This window comes from Xenopus laevis, chromosome 6S (genome assembly GCF_017654675.1).
Source record: "Xenopus laevis strain J_2021 chromosome 6S, Xenopus_laevis_v10.1, whole genome shotgun sequence".
Lineage (NCBI taxonomy): Eukaryota > Metazoa > Chordata > Amphibia > Anura > Pipidae > Xenopus > Xenopus laevis.
Window position 1 is genome coordinate 19,922,651 of NC_054382.1, and position 26,925 is coordinate 19,949,575.

A 26,925-nucleotide genomic window follows, 5' to 3' on the forward strand; every position below is an offset into this window, starting at 1 on the left:
TTTGCCTCAGGTTTCTGGATTAAGGATCCCATAATAAAAAAATAGTTATATGCAGAATTGATATAGAACCTTATTCTCCTACACCCTAACACATTACTATTAAGGTTGCTACCTCTTTCCTTATATTATTAATTACATTTATCCAATAGCTATACACATTTTTAAATAGTCTGCATAAATGGATGCTATAGACTGGACAGGTTTCTTAGTCCAATCTGTGTATTTGGTATGAAAGAAGTGGCAACCCTAGTTACAGTCATAGGGCATCTTTATTAAGCTGTATTTTGTTCTATAAATATGCTTTGCTATTAGATAAACACATTCAAGTGAAGCTTTTTTAAATCTTTTGTTGCTGAGGAGCAGCAGAAATATAATTTTGAGCGTTGTTCTCATTTCACCCGCAGAGACTAGCAAAGTTGTGTCATACGAATCAATTATGATCTCACATGTTGAATTTAGCTCCAATTTGTCAGAATTATAAATAGTGCAGAAATGGTGAAGCAGCCACAAAACAAAAGTAAAATGCTATTCTAAAGTAGAATTTTCCCTGTATACTGTTTTGACACTATCCCCTGTGAAATGTAAAATAGGGGCTTCTACTGTAATTGGAATAATGATTATCTGTTTTTGCTGCTATACACCATCTGGTTTTATATGCCACAGTTTAATACTTTTCTCAGCATTAATTGGCAGGCTTGGAAACAGGATGGGTATTATGATTTGTTTTAAGTCTTTTAAAAGGTGCACCCATTTTGTTTAAAACTTGCCTTATTACACACATTTGTAGAGTTGTGTGTAATTAGTTTAGAAATAAAGTACTGTTTCTCACCCACATCTGGTCCAGACCTTCTTACAAATAAATGCATTGCTTTGCATGGATGCAAGAGGAGCAAAATTAAGAAAAAAAACTGCTAGGCTACATAGGAAAAACTTGCATGTGTGAGTTTTACATTTAAGCAACAAAAATAAAAACATGTAGTTTTTGTTGTGTCCATCTTTGGTGGAAATAACTTCCCCTTGCCACTAGTGTCTTAAATCTTCTGGGAAGTATTTGCTGAGCTACTTTAGTGTGACTTGAATGTCAAATGTGAAGTTTCTCAGTTAGTACAGGTATGGGATCCATTATCCTTAAACCCATTATCCAGAAAGCTCTGTATTACGGAAAGCCCATAGGCTCCATTTTATACAAATATTCCACATCTTAAACAATTATTCCCTTTTTCTCTGTAATAATTAAACAGTAACTTGTACTTAATTCCAACTAAGATATAATTAATCCTTATTGGAAGCAAAACCAGCCTATTGGGTTTATTTAATGTTTACATGATTTTCTAGTAGACTTGAGGTATGAAGAGCCAAATTACAGAAAGATCCATTATCTGGAATATTTATGGCACCTTGTTCCAATTTATGTCTAATATTCATTCTCTCTATCTCCATCTCGCTCTCTCACGTCTACATCTATGGGGCCGATTTCAGATTTCTATTTTTTCATGTATTGTATTTTTTTTTTCTAAATGTTTGTGTTTTTTCTATTTCTCTAAATATCTAAAAATGTGGTATTTATTAAATTACAAAAAGCAAAAACATGGAAGCACCTGCCATCCAATCAAGAAACAATTTGTGTGTGCAGGGTCAACTAAATAAGCTATAAATAGAAAAAGAGAGAAAAAGAATGACCCATTATGTTTGCACCTCCCACCATATAGTGCTGAATCCTCTATGGAACAAATTAAAACTTAATTTTTAATACCACTCTAAAAAAGTATGTCCAGATTATTAAAACTACCATGGGCAATGGCACCTAGGGAAAATCACAATGGGCGTTGGGTTATCGGCTCACAGGTCACCTGCTGCGAAGTGAGGTTTTTACATTTATTAAATATAAAAACATGCCAAGTAAAAGCTGTTGGTGCCCCATAAAAGTCAATGGGAGCTGAGCTGATCCTATTCAACCATTTTTAAATAATTTATATTTTTTGAGGTTTTGGGATTTTTGCTTTGCTAGAAAGTGGCAAAAAAAAAACCAAAATTTTTTACCGGTTTTCATATTCTTTAGTGAATTGTTTCTTTTTTTTCTCCATGCTTTTTATATTCAGATCTTTTAATATTTGTCATGGCATTCATGGTTTTAGACAAAAAGAGTTAAATCGTGATTTAAAAATTTCCACCTTTAATAAATAGGCCTTTATGTATTTAATTCATTTTGCTATTCTACATTTTAAGTTTAAAGTCTTCATTATCTAAGACCGGAAAGATAATCAAGGAACGTGAGCAATTTAAATTTCAAGATAAGCTACATTTTTTATTTGTGTTTGCACCAGCTAATTCCACTATAAACTTCCCTTTTATAGAAATGTGCATTGTTACAAACAGGAGGAACAAAATTGAATAAAAAAGGCAAAAATGATGCTCAGCTCATGGTTTGAAGATTAGTGAAATAGGAAAATGTTTTTTTTTTCTCTAAATTTAGTTCATTTGGGGAAATCTGGGTGTGTTAAACTTGACCATGTAATACCGCCTGACCTTCAACTCAAAGGGCTGTCACATCTATCTGGCACTGAATGGGTTAAAGAGCTTCCATCTGAAAGCATTACGGTAGATGCACTCGCGGTGGCAGAAATCATTATTTGCCTAGTGAATAGACATTCTCAACGTTGACATACAAGCTGAAAGCTTACTGCGGTTATAACCCCCCCCCCCGAGGAAACACACATTTTCCAACATTTAAAGGAGAAACAAACCCTTAATAAAGAAAAACCCTACCCTATATAGATCTCCTCCCCCCCACCCTAACTCTTTACTTACCCCTCCGTGCAGATTCTGTTCAGCGGAGTTCACAGGCACCATCTTCAGCCGCTTTGGTAATCTTCGGAATGAGACCCGCGCTTCGGCAATTTTCGTGAGTTTCGGCACATGCGCAGTTGTCGCGAAACAAAAAAAAATCCAACTGCATGTGCGCTGCTTCACGGTCTCATTCCAAAGATTACCAAAGAGAAGAAGATGGCGCCTGTGAACATCGCTGGACAGTCTGCACCAGGCCCGGACTGGCAATCTGTGGGTTCTGGCAAATGCCAGAGGGGCTGCTATAAGGTCCCATAGAAAGTCAGTATTTAGTGGGCTGGTGGGGGCTGTGTGGGCCACTGTGTAACTGAAATGCCAGGGCCTATTTAAATTCTCAGTCCGGACCTGGTCTGCACGGAGGGGTAAATAAACAGGGGCATTTGCCCGGGCGGGCAGCTAGGCTGCGGGGGTCTAAGTAGGGTAGGGTTTTTTTTATTAAGGGTTTGTTTTTCCTTTAAGGACTCAAAATGCACATTAACATGTAGAAAAGGGTGTGCATTTTACTTTTGCAGTGATATTTTTATTAAAAAAAAAACAATGTAGCACAATGTGGCATTGCAGCCCTTTGAAAGATCACAAAAATACTGGGGCTGAAATTCATATGTAGCCCTCTACTAGGGTTGTCACCTGCCCAGTATTTTACCGTCCTGGCCAATAAAAATTAAGCTTAATCCCAATTAATAGGGAAATGCATAAAAATATAGGAAGGGCGGTATTTTTTTCAAGAAAAGGTGGCAACCCTACACTCTACGGTCATTTTACGTCTTGCAGAGAGCTTCTTGTTTGCCAGTGTTTTTGTTATAGACCATATATGTTGCCTCCGTTGCTTAGTAACCCATTATCATGTGGCAGAATCTCTTTGTACAGGGAGACCTTTGTCGTCGTGTTCAACCAGTGCACCTTTCCCTTCATTTATTTATTCCCCTTTTATGTCTAAAGCTTTGTTTAAATCACTTGTTATCATGAACCACCGCCGTTTACCCCAACTTTTGTGATGGGGATAATCATGCTGGTAATTCAACAAGCATCCTTCTCCATTCATTATAATAAATATGAAGGTTCTCCTGCCCATGTTCTGCTTAAGAGTCTGCTTTTTCCTTTATTACCATAGTCCCTTAATAAGCAGCGCGTTGAAAGACTTCGCTGGTGTTTAATGGGTTTAAAAGTTTCTTTACAGTATTTTGCAGATAAAATTTTCTTTTTAGAATTGTTTTGAATCTATTCAGATTTCACCGTTTTGTTGTGTTGTCCAACAGTTTTGTTTTTTTTCTGCAATGCAAAATATTTGTGTCCATTCAAATTGGAGCCCATTAGAAACTTGGGTTCTTTCAAATGCCTCATAGGGCCACATATGATCCATGAGCTTCACAATGGATAGTCCAGATCTATACTAGATTATTTATATTTTTGCATTGTCTATTCATCTCTACATTAAGTGGTGGAGAGATTTTTTTTTCTTCCTTTTGCCTATTTTTATTTTTTAAATGACACTTCAAATCTGTTTTAAAGTGCCATAAATTAACTTGGTACTCGTGTTCTTTTCCAGAACCTGTTAAAACATTGCCTACAATTCTTTATTGATCTCTTGGGAATGCAAATAACAATAATTACAATGTGTAATGAAAAGCAGAGGGCTTAGTGCGGAGACCCCCTGGACTTCAGTTGGACAGTCCAGATACTGAGAATCAATATTTTGATGTTGTATAACAACTAAATTTATATTTAGCTTAAAGGGGGAAAGAAGCACATGACCTGTACGACCATTCTTTTATAGAACAGATTTGTTTTATTTAATGAAATAAAGGTTCTTTCTGCTTTTCATGTCTTTTGTCAATAAATCATAAAAGAGCTTGGCAGCAAACATTTTCAAACTTCTAGAAAGCAATGTCCGTGCAGTGGGTGGAGACATTGCATGTATAGTGAAGTTTGGAAGAAAGTGAAATTAAGCTGAATAATTGTTCATTCATGTGGGTCAGTCTAGCTTGTTCACTGATGGCTCAAATTACATTGCCTTAGGTCCTATAGTTGGTTGGCTATCTCTACATCTTAATGAGGCTCTGGGAATTTCTGCTTTCTTACAAAGTTTGCTTTGTGCTCGCTCATATCCCTCCCTCCTCTTCTTGTTTGCAGGATGCTTCATCTGCTGACATTAGGAAAGCCTATCGCAAACTGTCTTTAACGTTGCACCCCGACAAGAACAAGGAGGAAAACGCAGAAACTCAGTTCAGACAAGTATGTGATCATTAAACAAGAGAAAGAGAGAAAAAATCTGCTTTTTTGTTATGTTCTGATATTTTTCCCCCCTTCACTGTGTGCCCAGAGTTTATATGGGAATCTGCTTCACAGATTGATGTCGATATTCACAATTCTTTGTGGTTAAAGCTTTACATTTGATTACTTGGATGCTCTGCTTGAAGTCACTTCCGACTAGATTAAATTTTTAATGCCCGGTAGCGAGCAAGCTTTCAGGAAGCATTTAAGATTTGCTGTCTTTAAAGCTATGGCAAAAAAATGTTGTAATTCACTAACCAAATGATTTTGTTTTAGTTGGTTGCCATCTACGAAGTATTAAAGGATGAAGAGAGGAGACAGCGGTATGTTTTATTTTTCAATAATTTTTCTGTGTGTATGTATATTGAGAAACTTTGCAACAATTATTTTTTAAATTCAAATATGGCAAATTATTATTTGTTTTAATTTGAAACCATTGTTTGTCACATAAGTTTGGTTTATTTGATGTACATCTAACATTTAACGTTTAATGATTTGCTCATATGTGTTAACTTTTCCAAAGCTTGTGTATTTTGGTTTTTAAAATTCTGGTCAATCAGGATATGCAGAAAATACATAACACAAGCAGAATTATCCAACTCAGCATTCAATGCTTCATGTGACATTTAATGAGAAGAATTATTTTATATATATATATAGATATAGATATATATAGATATATATAGATATATATAGATATATATAGATATATATAGATATATATATATATATATATAGATATATATATATATATATATAATATATATATATATATATATATATATATATATATATATATATATATATAGATATATATATATATTTGGTTAGGATTATACTGTATGTTTAATTGCAGATTTGCTGGATATCAAACATGTATCTTTCAAGGGAGTTCTTTAAAGTAGGTGTGCAGTACAGAGACTGAAGCTAAGGGTTTAAAATCATGTAGTCTCGTATCTTATGTGTCCATCTTCTCTGTTCTACATTTTAGAAGCTCATTTGTAAGAAATGTACAATAGACCGAGAATAGACACATAGTACTTTTGTTTATCATCCGTTCATTAGATATTCTTTCAGGCCATGGGATCTGGAAAAAATGGAAGTCCCTTAAAATCTTATAAAGATATGCCTTTCAGAATACAAATTACTCTACAACTTTTACATTGTAAATTTTTTCTATTGGATGAATTTCAGTCTTCCTTACAGCTTGCTTCCTGGTTTATGTTTAGCAATTATAATTCTTGTAAAAATAATTCCACAGAATTTATAGTACTAAGGTTTTAATATGTCCTTTAGCTAACAAAATATTTATGTTTTTCTTTTGAGAAGAGAAATAAGGTTGATAGTTACTGTTGTATCAAAAAATTTAATAACATTAATTTAAAGCACATCCCCTTCTCTTGAAAATGATCAAATCAGTGGAAAGGAGCTAATATGAATTACTGCTGGCACAAAAGTTATATCTTCATATATCTGAAACAAATTTGAAAAGTTGGGATAACCTCTTATTGCCTACGTGAGAAATGTGGTGAAAGCAGCTGAGACACAAACACATACTGTATACGGACCCCCTCGTCCTGCTCCTAAAGCCCTCAGGACATTAAAGACAAGACAGAAGTGAATTTCTCAGAAAGTTAAAATATTCATTTCCTTGGGTTTATTTTTGTTCGCTACTACATCCACCTTTTCTTGGCTTATTTAAAGCAGTTGGGTTTTGGCCTTGTGCCTTGATTTTGCTTCAGGCAAGTGGTAATCCCTCATAAATGCTTAATCTTTAGGACCATTTTGGTAATTTAGATAAAATAAATATATAAATATGGACACTCTTCCTGGTAGGGATTTCTGTTGTTAAACGTTTGTTGAAAAAAAATGAATTTATAAACGTTATAAACCATGTTTATTTTAGAACATTTGGGGGGTTATTTATTAAAATCTGTTCTTCTGATTGTACTTTTAAAGAGGAAAAATGCAATTTTTTTGTGGGAAAAAAACCTAAAATTTTTCATGATTTATTAAACTCCCATGTTTTTAAAAGTCCAAATAAAAAAAGTACTCCCAACTCAGACTGCTGAGTTCATGTAGAAGTCAATGGCAGATATCCCGACTATATCCTGATTTGCGCTTGCTTTCCGAAAAAGTTGCGGTATTCGGGCATCAAAAAAAAAAATAGTCGCAGTATTCGGGCCTCAAATCAAAAAAAAGTTGTGTCATTCAATTTTTTCATGATTTTAACAAGTTTTTCCCAGCACAAGAAATTTTTGGTAAAATGTATGGATAAATAGGGTAGAAAAAATCAGTGTGGATTTGGTCAGAGTAATTTTCAGAAAATTGTGATAACTTTTTGGATTTTGATAAAATAGTATTTAAAAAAAAAAAAAAATATATATATATATTTATATCATGTATTTATGTGTGTTCATGAGAAAAAATTAAAGTTACCACTTTTATTTATACACTGGCAAGAGATTTTTAGGGTAGGGGCACACGGGGAGAATAGTCACCCGCGAGGCGATCGTCTTTGTGCAGGAAAGATTTTGCGCGACTTTAGATTCCAAGCGATTTGTATCCCATAGTGCTTCACGCGGTGTTCTCCTCCCATGCAAGAGCCCGGAGTCATCTCTGCGTTTATTCCCTCCGTGTGTTGTCTCCATGTCATTACGCCAGCGCAAGAATTTACATACTATTGCCGCTACTGATCTCTGTGTGTGTGCTTGTAAGAGATTTCAGTACTTCTCTATGTACATGCTGTTTCTGATAAATCGCTCCAAAAAGGGTCTCTGAGCATTTTGGAGCTACAAGTGACCTCAAATCATGCTGTGTGCATAATAGCTGGCGATTTGCATGTAGCTGCATGCAAAGACAAAACAAACGACTTGTCACCAGAACTCGCTTTTAAAAATCGCGGGCGACTAATCTCCCCTTGTGCCCCTACCCTTAAAGACATTTCTGTGACCAGGCATGGACTTTGTAAACAATAAAATGTTATTTATTGCTTCTTTTGCTGATATGCCTCAGCAGAGTTTTGTTCAAGGGATATTGTACAGTTAATCCAAACCAGCATTGTGCCATCATGCATAATATAATTACAGAATGCATTTGAAGTCTATTAAAGATAATTTACTATGCCAGGGCAAGCATTGTGGCAGGTCCCACAGATTCATTATTTGCAGATAAGAAAGTTTGTTTTTTACAGTATATTTTCCCTTTTTAAGTTATTCCATATTGTCTAAGCTCAAAAACTGTATAAAGATTATTGATGACTGGAAGGTTTAAAAGACATGTCTTGAATTTGTAGCTTTTTTTAAACGCTTGCCATTAAGATATTGTTGATAGGAATTCATGGAATGTGCCCATTACCAGACAAGTAGAGCAGAAAGAGAAGTTATCAATAGAGGCCTGACTGTGCTACAATCTACTGCACTTACTATTCATGCCAAGAAATTGCAGTACCAGGTTCCTGGTCTATTTACAACTCATCCTCATTCATTTTATTATCTCTACAATTTATCTTTATCTATCTGTAACTTCCTAATTTATTGCCCATGAATACCTTTCACTACTCTAACAGTATATATGCTGTGCCTTTCCAGATGTCATTTGTATTTTGCCTGTCGAAGGGGCCTTGGTGCTCCAAAAGCTTGCAATGCATTTTTATTTTTAGCCAATACACATTAGGTATCACTTCTACAATACTTATTTGTTTGTTTTTTTTATCTGTTACTTTTTACTGCCCCACAGTCTTTCATTTTTGCAGTACAGGTATGGGATCCATTACCTGGAAACCCTTTTATTCAAAATGCTCCAAATTATGGGCCATCTTCCATTGATTGTCTCTATAATTATATCACAGTACCCTGTACTTGATTCAAACAAAGATATATTTAATCAGTGCTGGAAATGGGGAGGGATGCACAGGGATGCCACCCCATAACTTTTTTATTACTGTGAAATAGCATCCCCTCAATGGGGAAGCAAGAGTTTTGAATCCTAGAACCATAAAGTATTGGTGTGTGAGGCTAATTATAACAATGGGTGTGGCTTATGGTTGTGGGAGTGGCTTGTTTTAGCATGCAGTGCTATGCTCACCACACAGAGGGGGTCATTTATCAACACTGGGTAAATTTGCCCATGGGCAATAACCCATGGCAACTAATCAGATTGTTGCATTCATTGTTCTACTTGCAGCTGGCTTTAAAAAGCTAATCACTGATCGGTTGCTATAGGTAACTGCCCATGGGCAAATTTGCCCAGTGTTGATAAATGAGCCCCAGAGTATCCTTCCACTTTTTTCACTCCAATTCAAGCACTGTATTTAATCCTTATTAGATGCAAACCAATCCTATTTGGTTTATTTAATAATATTTTTAAGCAGACTCAAGGTATGGAGATTAACATTAAGGAAAGATCCATTATCCAGAAACCCCCAGGTCCTAAGCATTCTGGATAACAGGTCCCATACCTGTACAAAACAATGCTAGTTGCACCAGTACACATTTATTGCCAAGATACTGCATTTTATTGCCTACGTTGTGTTTTGGTTACATATATAAGATTGATTGTTAGAGAATCAGCATTATCATTACTGCTAAACAGAGGTGTATGGGCAAATATTTCCTTAGGCCTCTGTCTCCTACCATATTCACACTGTCCTTCACTGCACATATCAAGAGGGACATCATGGAGAGCATATTTGCAATGGCACACAAATATTTGCAGGATCTTCATGCTGCATGTAGCTTAATTTGACAGCAATTGATGGTTTGTGTGGTATCTGTAAGGGCAATTACAGGCATTTTATCACCCCAATATTTCATACCACTCTGATTGGGCAACAAAACACTTGCTGTTGCTCCTTATGAATTTCAGTAACCATCGTCTGACCTACGAGTGACCATATGCTTGCTGTAGAAATACAGAATTGCATTTTGTCACCCACCTGAGAAGTTATTATATTTTTAGGCTGCAAAACACTTTAACTGAGTTATGTATCATTGTCCCAGTTAAGTTTGGTTTGTTTATTTCATTATAACAACATGATTGTAGTATTAATTCAAGTTCAACCTCATGCAGCTAAAAACGTTTGAGTTGGTCTAGTAACGCTGGGCATTTAGACAACTTTTACAGTTAATGAAAGCTTGGCAACCACTGTCATTCCTGGTCTAGCAAAGCTGTCAGAAGGTTTCTGGGAACTTAGTTGTCCAACAGCTTTTGTGTGCAAGGCTTCCTATGCCTGCTCTGAACAATGGCAGCTCACTTGGCAGGGATCCTTAACCTAGGCATGCAGCATATCCAGCCAAAACACAATCCACAATCAAGTTGTACATGTACCTTTTACTTCTGACATGAATAGCTAATAGGGTGACATTATGTTTTAATCAAGGTTACGTTGGCCAACTCTTATCTTCATTATGTTTTCTATACACAGCTTTCTGTAAAGTATTTAACTGCAACAATAGATAATATAAATTTATGGCATGAAATATAAAAGCAAATTCTTTCCGGAAAAGATCTTGTGTTATCTGTAATACCGGTACTTGATTTCCTGAGTGTGGCTTTTTTTCTTTTGTTCTAATAGGAACTGCTGCCCAAATTTCCTTGCCCCACACACTTTGGATGGTTATGGAGTAGTGTTGCTACCCAATTTTTAAGGGGGGATGCAGTTATTTTTAACATATTAGCACATGTAAGTGAGTCTGACCTGGAGGTTCAGACATCTGTACCACTCAAATGAATTTCTTTTAAACAAAAATAAGTCTCTCATTCCAAGGAATTTGGGAAATTTCACTCGTGTAAAGGGGAATTCCATCCAAAACCATAGTTTTAGCATTTTGAATGAAATATAATATAAATCTTAGCAACATTCCAATATGCGTTAACAATTGGTTTTGTAAATGTAATTGCTATTGAAATGTTTGCCTATCCCTATCTTTTCTCTGCTTCTGACTCTTGAAACAAAAGTAGCAGCTTCAATTTGATTGTAGTCGCTTCAACGAATGGATTCTGCTGATTCAAGAGTCACAACATGCAGGGCAGACAATATAAATAGCCAAGGCAGATGCTGCTACATTTAGAAATAACTTAGGAATTTGTTTTATTAGGATTTATAAGAAAGTTTGTTAGAATTATATTTTCTTTCTTAAAAAAATACAGTGTTTGGGTAAACTCTCCCTTTAGAAGTTATTAATGCTGATCTCATAGCAAAGACTGAAGGAAAGAGTGTATGCTTTTAATACCTATAGAGCATATGGGTTATAGGTAGAAACATATTTAAATGTTTGTGTACATGGATTTATCTATCAATCATAGCATCTAAGCAGTTAAAATGGTGTACTGCTAAGCACCCTTTGAGAAACTATTGTCTATTCTGCATTTTTCCCCCTTTTTATATTTTCATGTTTATTTTATCACTGGTAATTACATTTTCCTCATCCACCCATAAAGCCTTTTAAAATTTAAATATATAAATATCAATCATTTTATTTTCTTCTCCAAACATCACTAGGTATCAATTGAATAATAAGTATTGAAGTAGCAACTGCATTTGTTGGATTTAAATTGATTTACATGTCAAGACTGGCAGTTTAGCAGCTGCGCTATTATTCCTGGATCGGTCAATTTACTTGATAAAAACCTACTATGGAGTCCTACTGACCTGCATGACAATATAGACCCTACTTTTATTCCTGTAATTAGGCCTGCCGATAAATCAGAATATTTTTAATTAAAATATTTTGGTCAATGTATTGCACCAAATTAGGCCTTTCATTGCCAATTTAATTCTTGGAAGAGTGTGACCAGAATTTCCAATGAGTAGAGCTCAGTGTAAGGTTAACAGGTTGGTTGTCTCTTTAAAAATGTTGATGACTGTTTCAGTGCAATATTGTATGTGTAGTTTTGTCCAGCCCTCTCCTCCAAATAGTTGGGGATTTCCAGCATTAATTTTAATACAGTATGTATCTGTTATCTGTGAAATGGTTATCCAGAAATCTCAGAATTACAGAAGGCAGTCTCCTATAGACTCCAATTAATCAAATAATTAAATTTTCTCTTTAAAATTAAAACAGCGCCTCATACATGATCCCAACTAGAATATATTTAATCCTTACTGGAGGCAAACAGTCCTCTTTGGTTTATTTCAGGTTTAAATTATATTTTGGTAGGATTAAGGTATGGAGATACAAATTACAGAAAGCCGCCTTCTCTGGAAAACCCAGAGTAGCAGGTCCCATACCTTTAAGTTTTTTGATTATGACGACTTAGCTACAAATAGGGACAGACAGATGGCAATACTGCCAGAAATCCCTCTTATCTGCATTCCTGGACATCTGAAAAGGAATTATTTGCTGACCTGGGCCCAGCTGCTTATATGATTGCAACATAACCCAGATCTTTAATATTTGATAATTTTGTGGGCCTTCTACTTGGTTGTAAACATGCTATAAATTTTCTGTAGAAGAAGAAACTGAGCACACGGACATTTCAGGCCATAGAAGAAAGTAGAACGGAGGATGAAACAAAAGACGCTAGGGTGGAGTGCTCATGGTGTTGTATTCTCTATGGTGCATACAGTATATTTATACAGCCTGGATGTGCAGTTTAACAGGTGATAACTGTGTTGGAACAAGCCTCACTGTCATATGATTAAACGTACATTAATCCAAAGCTGGAGAATGGAATCCGGTTGCAATTAAGAAAATGATGCATGGTGCTTCTACTCACGCCAGAGAAATTATTTTCTTTGAGTTGGAGCCGGAGACAGTACACATCTATGCTCTAATACAGAACTGCAAGCTTGGTAGAAACCATCCCTATGTATATAAACTCTTACAATATTATATACATAGGCATTTATCAGATAAAGTAGGAATCTCTGTACAAGTGCACAACGGAAATAAGGCATTTCTGCCCAAATGGCTTGATAGATGTTTTTACACAAATCTATTTCTAGTGAAAAAGCAAGAGTGCCAGAGTGTTTTTTAATTTCAACCTAAAACAAATTGCTTTATATTCCATTCTATTCACTTGTAACCTAGATACTGAGTACTCGTTATCAACAGCTCCAGCCAATCGCAATGATTGATTTATAAAAAAAAAAAATCTGATATCCGTTCATTATGTTTCCATCTGAATCTGTGATTCCCAGTCTGTGCACCCTGAAGCAGTGTTGGGTAACAGCTCAGCTTAAAGACTATATAATTAGGGTGACATTTAGGGAGAAAGACTTATTCTAGCCAATACATCTAAAAACTCAGGTCAATTAGGTTGAATGTTGAGATGAAGATTTATTTGATGATCTGATATTCTGGAAAAAATTGCCCAAATGCAAATATTTGCCTATTATCTGTAACCTTGTTATGAGCTAAGTGGTCCCTGGTCAAAATGTGACACCCCTATTGGCTACAACGTAGTCTATAGAATTTACAGGATACTGATACTTAAGTACGAGTGCCCACTTCTCACACAACTCACTGCATCAGTATTTTATTAATGTACAAGGCAGGGCGTGTTCCTTGAAAACATTGTTGTTCTCTGCTGGGTCATGTCTTTAACATGAAAAATGGGCTAAGCTTTGCATACAAATTTATATTTATTAGGGATGCACTGAATCCAGTATTCAGTTTGGGATTCGGCCAGGATTCTGCCTTTTTCAGCAGGATTTGGATTTGGCCGAATCCTTCTGCCTGGCCGAACCAAATCCGAATCCTAATTTACATATGCAAATTAGGGACGGGGAGGGAAATTGCGTGACTTTTGGTCACAAAACAAGGAAGTAAAACATGTTTTCCCCTTCCTTAATTTGCATATGTAAATTCGGATTTGGTTCGGTATTCGGCCGAATCTTATGTGAAGGATTCAGGGGTTCGGCCGAAACCAAAATAGTGGATTCGGTGCATCCCTAATATTTATGTGTGTTTCCTTCTGTAAACAGTGGTCAGATTCGCTAGGTCGGTCTACCCAACTTCTGATTTCTCATTGCAAGAATAGTGTTGTGAATGGGGCCAAGTTCAAGTGCAACAGAAGCTGAAGCAGCTCTGAACCTAATTTAATAAATACAAAATAATAAAAATGATCACCGTTTACCATTTAGCTCATGCCAAGCAAGGGTACGTTTAAAACAAATTTCTGCATTTTGCTTAATAGAATGTAAGGACAAATTACATTCGTGCATACATACATATTACAGTTTTTAATAAATAACCTGTCAAATTCTGGGATAGTTAGTCAATTTGTTCTTTGCAATAAAATCCGTTTTTGTTAGTCAGATGCTGAATCGAGTACATTCAGGAATTGTCTAATGAAACAGTGGGAAAGTGTCTGCAAAGCATTTGTGACTGTTAATATAAATTAAATAATCTTTTATCAGTGTTATGGATTATTTCCTTAAATATATCCCCAATTACAGCAAAACGACATTGAGATTGTGGCAACTACAAGAAATCAATGTCCTTTAGACTAAAGATGAATTTCTTTTTAAGTGAAGAACAGAGGTTTTTCTATGATGTCCTATCACAAGAAATTACATTTTGTGTTCACTCTTTCCTTTGTTGCCAGTTTCCATTATGCCGTCTTAATTTTTAATTGGGATGTTGATCATGTTTACTTCCTGACAACATATTGAAACCTGCCAATCATTTTAATGTTCTAGGTACGATGATATTCTTGTTAATGGCCTCCCGGACTGGCGACAGCCTGTATTCTATTACAGGAGGGTGAGGAAGATGAGCAATGCCGAGCTAGCATTGCTTTTGTTCATTATTTTCACAGTGGGCCATTATGCTGTGGTTTGGTCCATCTACCTGGAGAAGCAGCTGGTGAGTATTTAGAATAATACATTTTTAAACAATTGTTTCTAGCTGGCACCTAAAAATACTGCATTCATTAGCTTATAATAAATATTTATAATTCAGCTATGTAAGGGCCAGTATAAGGTTTATATAATCTTTATCCAAAAAAATAAATCACACAATTTTTTATTTCACAAATTCCAGGTTCACCCAATATATAGCAATACCAATGTAGCATAAGGTCACTGCTAATTTAGGTTGCTATGACAACTCCAATTGCTTATTGCTAGCTTGTGTTTGTTAGTGACACCTTTATCATTCTTGTTATAGCAAGCGTTCCTCTCTGAGCGTTTTTAAATCTAACCCGAGGGCAGCCTTGGGCTGAAAAGGTTTTGAATTGAATCCAGTCTGCTTATGTATTTATAAAGGAGCTGAGATAACGCACTCTCAGCACCTTATGACTGCTGAACATGGATTCAACATCCGAACAACTCTTTCCCACTTTGTGCCTTTTATTGCATCAGTAAAGGAACATTGCTTTCTGTACATGGACAATAAATGTGTACAAATCATTACTGTTTCTTTGCTTGCAACTGTCTACCATAAAGCTGAAGCCCACAAGTGCTAAATGGCTGTACATAAGTCAAGTGGTTCATGGTTCTTTTTATTTTATTTGTGTAGAGAAATTATATTTCTAGGTGCCACAGTTGAAGCTTTTCTTTCCAGTAGCCTCATTTATATTATGTATACAATACACTGTAATTTGGGCAGGTATCATTTCAGGCTGGTTGAATGGTGCCTTTTAGCCAAGCAGCGGAAGAAATGTAAGATTAGATGCAACATTTGCTCCAGTTCCATTAAGCCATAAGAACTAATCAGCTGGTAGAATTCACTACTCCGTTTGAAAGCCAGCATCTGATTTCAGTTTAAAACATTTAATTTCTGTCAAGTTAACTACAAATATATAGGGAAGATGACTCCCATACAATCAGGCTAGTAGAGTGCTCCTGTTCATAAGGTATGCATAGCTCTTAGGGCAGGACTACATGGCCAATTCAGCCGCGATCCGATGCGCTGCGCCAACGGAAATAAGGTAAGTAATTCAAATGTCGCATCGTGTTGCGGCATTGATGCAACGCGACACGACTGTTGGATGCAGACGCTGCACGCTGCGTCTGCATCCGTCAGTCGTGTCGCATCAACAATGCGACACGATCTGACACTGCCATTACTTACCTTGTTTCCGTCGCATCCGACGTGACGCCTGCGGTTTTGAATCGAACATGTAGTCCTGCCCTAAACCTTATATTTTATGTCGTTGCCCTTTCGGGGTTTTACATGTATTGTGGAACTTCGAGAACTGGAGACCACTGAAGGTGCAAAGATAACGTTTATTTGAACACAAGATCAGTGGATTTTGAAGTCACAAAAAGTCAGAGCCCCGAACAAAGAAGTCCAAGAGTTTTTATAAACTGGGGAATGTATGACATAAGAACTTACAGGCTGAAAAGGGTGTTACCATTGCGAGAGCATAGAGATATTTCTTGACAGCACAGAAAAACAAAGAGCTGCCCATATAACCAGATGCTTTTTCGTCAAGGTGATAATGACCAAGCTAGCTTGAGAACAGAATGTATCCAAGTCAGGGGGGACTGGAAAAAAGGAATTACTTTATAGTAATTGAAAGAAAGGTGTAGTACACGTGCAGATTCGGGGGAGATTAGTCGCCTAGTGACAAATATCCTCTTTTTCGGGTGACTAATCTCCCTGAAATGCCTTCCCTCCAGCAAGAATGTGAATCAACAGCGGGATGGCATCCTCATGAGGCAACTTTGGAACACCGAGGCAATCCGTATCACATTCCGCTGCCGACTCACATTCTTGCCGGCGGGAAGGCATTTTGGGGAGATTAGTCGCCGGAAAAAGAGGAGATTTGTCGCTGGGAGACTAATCTCCCTGAATCTGCACGTGTGCCACTACCCTAAATGGGTGGAGGTAACAATCCAATGATGCTAGAGCATTCCATTATGGAAATGATTTGATATCTAGCAGTTCTTTTGGGGCCTTAACTGAAACTTGTCTTGTCTGAAGTTTTTCAAGGTCACTGACAGCTGAGCTCTGCTGTTGCTGTGCATTTACTGAAGGACCATGAATAGAAATATTGAATATTCACCATTATTGTATTAAACAATGCTAGAACAAATCTTCTTGAGGCAAAATAATGTTTAATACTTTCTTTATGTTATTCCTAAGGATGAACTTCTCAGCAAGAAAAAGAAAGAAAAGAAGAAGAAAGCTGGGGCAAAAGCTTTAGATGAAATCAAATTTGGGCAGATGGAAAAAAATGAAAGGTGAGCACCATTTAAGCAAAACATTCAACAATGTGCAACAATGTGTTCTGTGGCTTCCTGAGAATGTTCCATTATCTGGTAAAGGGATAATTTGCCTTTAAATAAACTGTAGACTGGTTTTCTCAGAAATATTGCAATTGGTCTTCATTTTTTATTTTTGGTGGTTTTTGTAGTATTAAGCTTTTTGTTAAGCAGCTCTTCGGTTTGGCAAGTTAACAGCTATCCGTTTTCTAAGGTCCAAGTTACCTTAGCAGTGGTTTGAATGCAAAACTTGAATATGTATAGTAGAGGCCTGAATATAACAATAAGCAATAAAAAGTAACAATAACAATAAAATTGTAGCCTTAAAATGCAATAGGTTTTTGGCTGCGGTGGTCAGTGACCCCCATCTTAAAGCTGAAGAGAGGCAGAGCAGGAAGGCAAATAAATATCTATAACAAATAAAACATAAAGACCCATTGAAAAGTCACCAAGAAAAGGACATTCTTTAAAGGAGAAGGAAAGGCTAAAATGAAGTATGCTTTCTCAGAAAGGTCTATATAAATACACCAGTAAACACTCAAAGTAATGCTTCTCTGAGTCCTCTGTCAAAAGAAACACAGCTTTTATTTCCTTCTATTGTGTACACATGGGCTTCTGTATCAGACTTCCTGTTTTCGGCATAAACCTCCAGGGCAGGGCTTGAGCATGCTCAGTTTGTTACTCTCTCTCCCCCCCCCTCCCTTTTCTCCACTCCCTCCTCCCCTCCCTGCTGTAATCTGAGCCCAGAGCTATGTGTGAGCAGGGAGAGACTCGGGCAGGAAGTGATGTCACACCAAGCTAATATGGCAGCTGCTATCCTAAACAAACATAGAGAGCTTCTAGAGCTGTTTACTCAGGTATAGTAAAGCATTCTGCAGAATAAATATCCTGGATCCTTAGATTTCATTAATGTGTGGAGAGAGGGAGAGATGACCACATTCTCTACAGACAGTTTGTAAAAGCCCAGAGTGTGACTTGGGCTCAAAATCCATAGGTGCTTGGGTTCTTCAGAAGCAAATGCAGCAAACTGTTATAAAGCTGTCACTCTGACTTGAGCCTTCACTCTGACTTGTCATTAACTATAGTGCCTGAGATTCTTGTGTCCAAATCATGTTTAGAAGCGGTGTTCTTAATACTGAACTACAACTCTGCATTTCGTCTGTAATTATACGTTTCAGGCTTGTTGTTTAACTTTGGCAGCCCAGCAGCAGGGGTCAGTAGTTTTCCCCTCGACCCTTCCTTCTCTGAGTAACTGTGATATATGCTGCACACTACATACACAATGCAGTTCTATTTGAACTGTTGTATTGGATAAGAATGTATATTATTTAATAAAATATAAACAACATGCCTCATGACCAGCCCTCTTTTGGTCACAAATCCACATTCGTTTGTTGGGCCATAGAGGAACGTTGCAGGGATTAGTCTGAATTATGTCATATAACGGGCCACACACTGTGAATTTCTTGCCTTGCTTTCCATTTAGCATCCATTGAGCTTTGTGTTGTGCTGACAAACTTTTTTTGGGGAAGAAGCTGGGACAAAGAGAAAAGCTGAATGACTAGTGAACAGCAAAAGTAATTGGCTTAAGCTGCATGAATATAATGGCAGCCAAACAATAAACCTACATATTAAGATATTAATCAGCAATACTTTTCATGGAAATAATAATAATTTTATCACTGCCTCTAAAATCTAAGCTTGTAAATTCATGTAGAAATTGGACAGCGATACAGATTATAATAGTGCAGAGGGATTATTTCACCATTGATTTTGTTATTATAATAACTTTCTGTAAAAGCACATTTGCTGCTTTTGAATGGGAGACCATATATTTTTGATCGAGGAGAGAGTTCATTAATAAGAAGGAAAGGTCTTTTAACTTGGAGATGCCAAAAGTTAGGCACCCCCAAGTGAACGCATGTACTTAACTGAAACCCCGGGCCGGTGCACCTATAAGCAGGCCTGGATTGGAAATCAAAATAGGCCCTGCCATTCCAAGTACACAGAGGCCCAAACAGCCCCCTACCAGCCCACTATATGGTAACTTTCTATGGAACCATACAGCAGCCCCTCTGGCATTTGCCAGAACACACATATTGCCAGTCCGGGCCTGCTTTCCATTAGGGATGCACCAAATCCAGGATTCGGTTCAGGATTTGACTGGGATTTGACCTTTATCAGCAGGATTTGGATTCGGCTGAATTTTCTGCCTGGCCGAACCGATTCCTAATTTGCATATGCAAATTAGGGGCAGGGAGGGAAATCCCATGACTTTTTGTCACAAAACAAGGAAGTAAAAAATGTTTTCCCCTTCCCACCCCTAATTTGCATATATAAATTAGGATTTGGTTCGATATTCAGCCAAATCTTTCGCGAAGGATTCAGGGGTTCGCCCCTACTTTCCCTACTTTCCATAATTTGAATCTTCATATTTTAAGATATAATTAATCCTTATTGGAAGCAAAACCAGCCTATTGGGGTTATTTAATGTTTACATGATTTTCTAGTAGACTTAGTTTGGATCAAGTACAAGGTCCTGTTTTTTTATTACACACAAAAAGGAAATTATGTTAAAAAAATTTGGATTATTTGATTGTAATGTAGTCTATGGGAGGCAACCTTTCCGTATATTGGAAGTTTTTGAATAATGGGTTTCCGGATAAAGGATCACATGCCTATCCTGTTCGTTTTCAAGTGTATATGTTCTTCATTGTATGTCTGTATCCCTGGTGGTGGTGATATACATGTGAATATGTTACCCCCAGCTAACTACATGTAAATCACCCTTGATGGAATCTTTAAGTTGGTTTGCATTGGATGTAGCTTGAAAAAGGGGTCTTTGGCCTATTGAACCTATGATAATTTAAATATATGTCAGTCATCTTAATACATACTTGATGCAGGTGACAGTTATGTCCCATATAGTAAGAGTGTGGGAGCTGACAGATGAATACTGTCTTGTATATATTTAAAAATCCATTATCTTCAGGGAAACTAACTAAAAATATAGAAGGAAATGAAATATCCTAATATTGTATTACACAATTCAGATAAAATTCAAATTAAAACAAGTAATTACGGTAGAGTACTGTGTTGGAGCAATGGCATTCAGAATCGTGAAAGATAAAACCATTTTTGCTATTGACTTGTAGGGAGAATTAAAGCATTTTTAAATAGTTCACTCAGCAGGAGTAGGAAATGGATCAATAGGGAAGGGAGATCAGAGGCAGTTCTGTCTGTTTTCTATTTAGATGACATCAGTGAGTAATGCTCTGCAGAACCATTGATGGCGTTCATTTTTTTTTATTTTGTTAAGATATTGGGTTGTTTGTTCAGCTTAACAAACTAGTTATCCAGGCATTGATTTAGTAGCCCTTCCAATGTTGTAGTATAAAAGCTGAAGTGACACCGTCCTATACTGTACTCTGCTCCAGAGACCTTGAACTTGCCCCTATAATGACTTCATTATGCCATTAGTACCACACATCTTAAGAGATTTCTGTAATTTCACCTCATGTTCGTTGAGTAAAAATCTTAAATGATTAGCTTTAGTGATAATGATATTCTCAGTCTATCAAATAGATATAAGCACCCATTGCCCCAGTGATTATTGGTTCAAGAGCCCTTCAGAACATTCTATATATTAATTATCCATATGGATTCATAAAATGTGCTGTGTCCAGTGCTTGAATTGGAATGAAAAAAGGGGAGGGATTCTCTGTGTGGTAAGCGTAACGCAGCGTGTTAAAACAAGCCCCTCCCACAACCATAAGCCACACCCATTGTTATAATAAGCACACACCAATACTTTCTGGTTTCACCCACTTTAGTGCAAAACCGTTTTGTTATTTCCATTTTGGTATTTCTTTCTAATGCACAGTTTAAAGGAACAGTAACATCAAAAAATAAGTGTTTTAAAGTAATGAAAATATAATGCAGTGTTGCCCTGCACTGGTAAAACTCCTGTGTTTGCTTAAGAAACACTACTATTGTTTATATAAATAAGCTGCTGTGTAGGGGGCAGCCATTCAAAGGAGGAAAGGCTCAGGTTACACACCAGATAGCAAATAAGCTCTGTCTGTCTAATGGTGTTATCTGTTATCCATTAGTTAACCTGTGCCATATAGCCGTTTTCCAATTTCCGCCATTGCTCCACAGCAGCTTGTTTATATGAACTGTAGTAGTGTTTCTGAAGCAAACATCAGTTTTACCAGTGCAGGGCAACAGTACATGATATTTTCATTACTTTAAAACACTTTCATTTTTTGGTGTTACTGTTCCTTTAATGCCCAGTATGCGTAGATTTACCTAAGTATGTGACCTGTAGTGACCCCAAAATGAAAATTGTGCATATGACTTTTCTTGGCTGCCAATTCAGCTTCTGCAAACACAGCACGTTGTCTGTGTATTGTATGTCATAACATAGCACAACCCCATCATATTCTATATTACCCAAGATTATTTCATATATATCATTCTCTCACTATTCCTTAATCCGCTGCTGTTTAATACCTTCATTTTCTCTTTTTGTTTCCCGTTTTCTTCTTCTATCCTTTTTGCTATAACACTATCTGATGCCTCCTCCTTCTTTATCTGTTTAACACCTTATTTCTCTCCTTTTATCCTCTATATTTTGCTATATTTTATTTTACCTCTGCATTTTATTTGCATGCAGGAGTGGAGAGGAGCAAAAGAAAGTTCTGGGATTAAAAACTCTTGCCTCTCACAAAAATAAAGAAGTAAAGGGATGGCATCCCTGTGCACCCCTTCCCAATTCCAGCATTGGCTGTGTCTACAAAATGAGTGTGTTTGTGTGTAGGTGTATACACATGTGAATAGGCAAAAATTGTTTGATGTGCTTCAGGGATCCCCAACCTTTAGAACCAATGAGCAACATTCAGAAGTAAAAGGAGTTGGAGAGCAACACTAGCATGAAAAATGTTCCTGGGGTGCCAAATAAGGGCTGTGATTGGCCATTTAGTAGCCCCTATGTGGATTATCAACATACTTTGAGGCTCCTTTGGCAGTACAATTGTTTTTTATGCAATCAAAACTTGCCTCCAAACCTGAAATTCAAAAATAAGCTCCTGCTTTGAGGCCACTGGGAGCAACATCCAAGGGGTTGGAGAGCAACATGTTGCTCATGAGCTACTGGTTGGGGATCACTGTGCTAGAGCAACCAATTACACCAACCAATTTCCCTTGTGAAACTTACTACCTGCCTCCTAACTTGTGCAGCGTTCAGAGGGAGCTCTGGTAGCCACTGGAATCAGCAGACATTAAAGTACAAGGCTGTGTTGCAACCACAGTACTGTGCCTTGCACCTTTAACTGGATTCAGCATGGGGGTATAAGGCACAGGTTGCACTGAAATCCTACCGCCCTTAGTGCTCGGTGTTGCAGGGGATTTTAGTGCAGCCACCTTGTTATAAATTTCATAAATGACCCTCAAAAGTTATATAAAATGTTATTGGTTTTTTTTTTGTTACTTTAATTACAAGTCATTAGGAGTACAGAACTGTGGTGAGTTTTGCTTTTCTGTAACATCCAGGTATATCATAAGTGGAGTAACCCTCTAAACATTCTGTAGTCATAAAAGGGTTAAAGTAACACAGACAATTTCTAATTAGTGGCTTCTGTTCAGTCTTCTGTTTTTCTAAAGTTTTCTTTAATTCAGTGCAAAGTAAAACAAAAACAAAAACGGTAAAAGCTAAAATTTTAAGCAGATGTTAAGCAGAAATAGTATTTTAGGTTTCAGTCTGTAACAATGGTAGTGATAGGTATGTTTAAAGGCCCTATGGCAGGGTTGCCTAGCTGGAGGTCCGCAGGACAGATGTGGCCTTCCAAGAGGTTTTTCTAGCTCCCAGCCTGCCTAAGATTACCATATAGACCAGTGATCCCCAACCAGTAGCTTGTGAGTAACATGTTGCTCACCAATCCCTTAGATGTTGCTCCCAGAAGCCTCAAAGCAGGTGCTTATTTTTCAATTCCAGGGTTGGAGGCAAATTTTGGCTGTATAAAAACCAGGTGCACTGCCAAACAGAGCCTCAATGTAGGTTGACAAGCCACATATGGGCTACCAAAAGGCCAATCACAGCACTTATATGGCACCCCAAGAACATTTTTCATGCTTGTGTTGCTCCCCAACTCCTTTTACGTCTGAATGTTGCTCACGGGTTCAAAAGGTTAGGGATCCCTGATATAGACCATAGGATGTCTGTTTTGGAAAAATGTCCATCAGTACATGATCAGCCGAGGCAACGCTTTCCTATGGATTCATATATAACGTTTTGGAAGCTCCATTTTTGGAAACTTCATACTCCATGCTTTGGTTGAAATAACTTACAACCACAAAGGTGACTGTTTCCATGGGTTATTTAAAAAAACATAGAAAATTGTATTTCCCCTCTTGCATTGCTTGATATAATGGTTTTGCATAGCAGATTCCATGAATTTTCATGCAGACTGCATTACGGTTATTTACAGTCAACTTTATATAACTGAACAGTTATTTTGCATCGCAGGCACACTGTAGCATGAAAAATGTAAATAGAACATGGCTCTGTGGCCCTGCAGCATGTGACAACTGGTTATTGGAGTCATTTCCTAATATAATTTTCATCTTATTTGAGCAGCATATTTTGTATTTTCTTGAAGTTTTCTGTACAGTTCTTAATAGCCTTTTAGTGTTACCATTACAGTGGTGTGATGTGCCAGCCCATTATCTTTACAGAGTCTTAGAAAAACCACAGTGGCAGGATTTGCTTCCTTTCAAGCTCGGAATCTGGTTCTATCTCACAGTCAGATCTCTTCCTCAGCTTTATCAGGTGAGTACTAATTAACATTAAAAGAAACAGCTTAGACTGAACGCCTAGTTTTTATTTCCCCTAGACAGCTCATCATTAATAACCAGTCTCAAGCCATGTACTGGAAGAAGTTCATTATCTAGAGAAGCCCCAAGATGTGTCTGAAGTGCACTACATTGCATTTTATCTTTTATTTATTATGATCATTTACATAATTAAGGTAGCAAGTGTTTAGTCTGGACCAGAAGTTTCCCCTCTTCGGTCATTAGAAGCCTTTGCTCTAACTCAATTTACATGTGTTTAATTGCATCCCAGATGTTAGCAATCACCCTCTGAAAGGTGTTTCCCCAATGTTCACACGCTGGCGATGGAAGCACTCAAGGTTAGGCTCCCTTCACGCAGGCACTTTCCCAACCATCTGGAATGGGAAGCAATTAAGAGGAAATGCAGACTATTTATAACTAAGTTTTATCTTCCCTTAAATAGACAGTAAAGCATGAGGACATAACTTGCTGTGTTCACAAAACATTCCTTATCTGCATATTTACCATGCTTATTGCTTTGGCTCAGTTATTCTCTATAGACAACTACAAGCGGCAGCTACATCGTTTTTATGACAATGATGTTGCTGCTACATAGAACTTTGGTGTTAATGCTTCGTTGAATTCTATGGCGAATGCCTCTTTATGGTACTGCCCCATAGAAATGTGTCCGTAGAACAATTCTTCTGTCATTGTAATGTCATTCTAAATTCTTTAGGTAATGATTTTTTTGTGTTGCTCAATAGAACTTTGTATATTTTGCCTCAATAAAGAAATAGAAATTCATACAGGTCATGGAACTCCGAGGTTACTTGTAATATCCTCATATTTTCCAGCAAGGGGTAATTTATTATAATACACACGTTTTAGTGAGTCATGTGACAAAAAATGACATCACTAAGCTCTGTTTATAACTGATGACATCACTAAGAGCCATTTATCAGGATATAATTTAAGGGATATTTGTAGCTTTTGTGTATTATATCTATATATTTTTTTATAAGAACATTCTGATCTTCAGTCTTCACATGTGAACACATATACTCTTAATTGTACATTTTGCCATTGTCCCTGCAAATCCTGGGGTGCTTTGTATATGTGTGTTTTTGTATATTGGTCTTTTCCTGAAGTTTTATATATTCAAATATTAGACAGGTGTGTTACCTTTTGATATACAGCACCGTCAACATGATTTGTCTGTGGGATCTCTCCGTGCCCAGCATTTTACTCTGGTATTTGAGCTGTTTTTGGCAGTAGTAGATGTGTGTGTGGCTTTCTCCCCCTTTTTGCTCTGTCATATTGGAATGCTTTATGAATACAGTCATTATGGCTCCAAAAGTAGTGATTCCGGAAATCCCTGTGCTGGGTTTCCTCTTTACAGTAACATTTCCTTTATTATTTTAAGGTTTGGGCGCATAGCTGGCTCCCTTAATGCATTTTCCTTTACTGAGCCTTCAGTAATGAAAGTCTGGTTATACTAGACCCACTTCTATCACTATATTTTCTGCAATCCTTATATGTTTAAATATGTTAGATACATGCACTGCCCAGTATTGCTTCAACTTCTTGTTAGAGTTAGTGCTGAACAGGTGCTGAACAGAGGTTACTGGACCCTTTTCCCAAAACTTATTGAGAAGATTATTTATATTTCGCAACTAGATTGAAATTGTGCTTCAGTAAGGGCCCATTGGCTATGCTACCCTGGTGTATACTCCTGGTCATAAAGAAAAAACTACTTTTCAATCCTTTGTTTCCCAGCATTAAAATAACCCATGTGAAATGCACTGGTAACATCAAGATATTTTTTTTCTTTATAGGATGCCAAGCAGTATTATATAGAATATCAGGAAAAAAAGCTGAAAGAAAAGGAAGAAGCTGCAGAACTTGCAGAATTAGAACTGATCCAGAGTAAGTTTCTGCATATATCTTATTATTACTTGTAAGGTATAATTCCCCCCTCCTCTTCATGTCTTTATATTATTAAAGGGGTAGTTTAGGTTTCCAGCATATTTTTCAGATAACACCCTCAGAGATAATGGCTTTTAAAAATAGCTTTTATATTTGATAGAACAGAAAATGTTTTGAAATGTAAGCATAATACAAAAAATACAGCCCATTTTACATGATAAGACAAACCTTTATTACATTCTAGCCAATAATGCTTATATATGAAGGCTTCAGTAAATGCACTCACAAACCTACAATAAAAATACACCTTTTGAATCCTCTGTTGGGCTGCATTATGTTGTAAACATTTTACAGAAAGAAATTGGTATAATTGACTAGAAGTTAGACTGGGGCCAGACCATCCACTGCTGCTGTCCTTAATGATGTGCCTGCACCTGGAAGCATTGTCTCCACTCACATGCAGGCAGATATCGGCTATGAAACTCAAAAATTAGGGATGCACCAAATCCAGGATTCGGTTTGGGATTCGACCAAGATTCGGCCTTTCTCAGCAGGATTCGGCCGAATCCATCTGCCCGGCTGAACCGAATCCAAATCCTAATTTGCATAAGCAAATTATGAGAGGGAAGGAAAATCACATGACTTTTTGTCACAAAATAAGGTAAAAAAAAAGATTTCCTCTAATTTGCATATGCAAAGTTAGAATTCGAATTTGTCTTTTGCCAAATCTTTCACGAAGGATTCGGGGTTCGGTTGAATCCAAAATAGTGGATTCCCTACTCAAAATCCACCGGGTATGTCTGCACCCGAATGTAGATAATTCTTCTGGGTGCAGCGGGGGAGCAGATTCGTGCATTCGTGTGGCCCTAGCCTAAAATGTAAGGCCTTTGGCCATT

The 26,925-nt window shown here is 37.0% G+C and overlaps 1 protein-coding gene across 1 annotated transcript in view; it reads left to right on the plus strand.

Annotated features, from left to right (window-relative positions):
- The window catches only part of dnajc1.S (DnaJ heat shock protein family (Hsp40) member C1 S homeolog), a 75,762-nt gene that overhangs the window by 17,390 nt on the left and 31,447 nt on the right, over positions 1-26,925 (plus strand). The window contains 6 exon segments of the mRNA NM_001092364.1: positions 4,975-5,076; positions 5,392-5,438; positions 14,762-14,927; positions 17,154-17,251; positions 24,008-24,101; positions 25,939-26,029. Coding sequence (NP_001085833.1) covers positions 4,975-5,076; positions 5,392-5,438; positions 14,762-14,927; positions 17,154-17,251; positions 24,008-24,101; positions 25,939-26,029 — 598 coding nt within the window.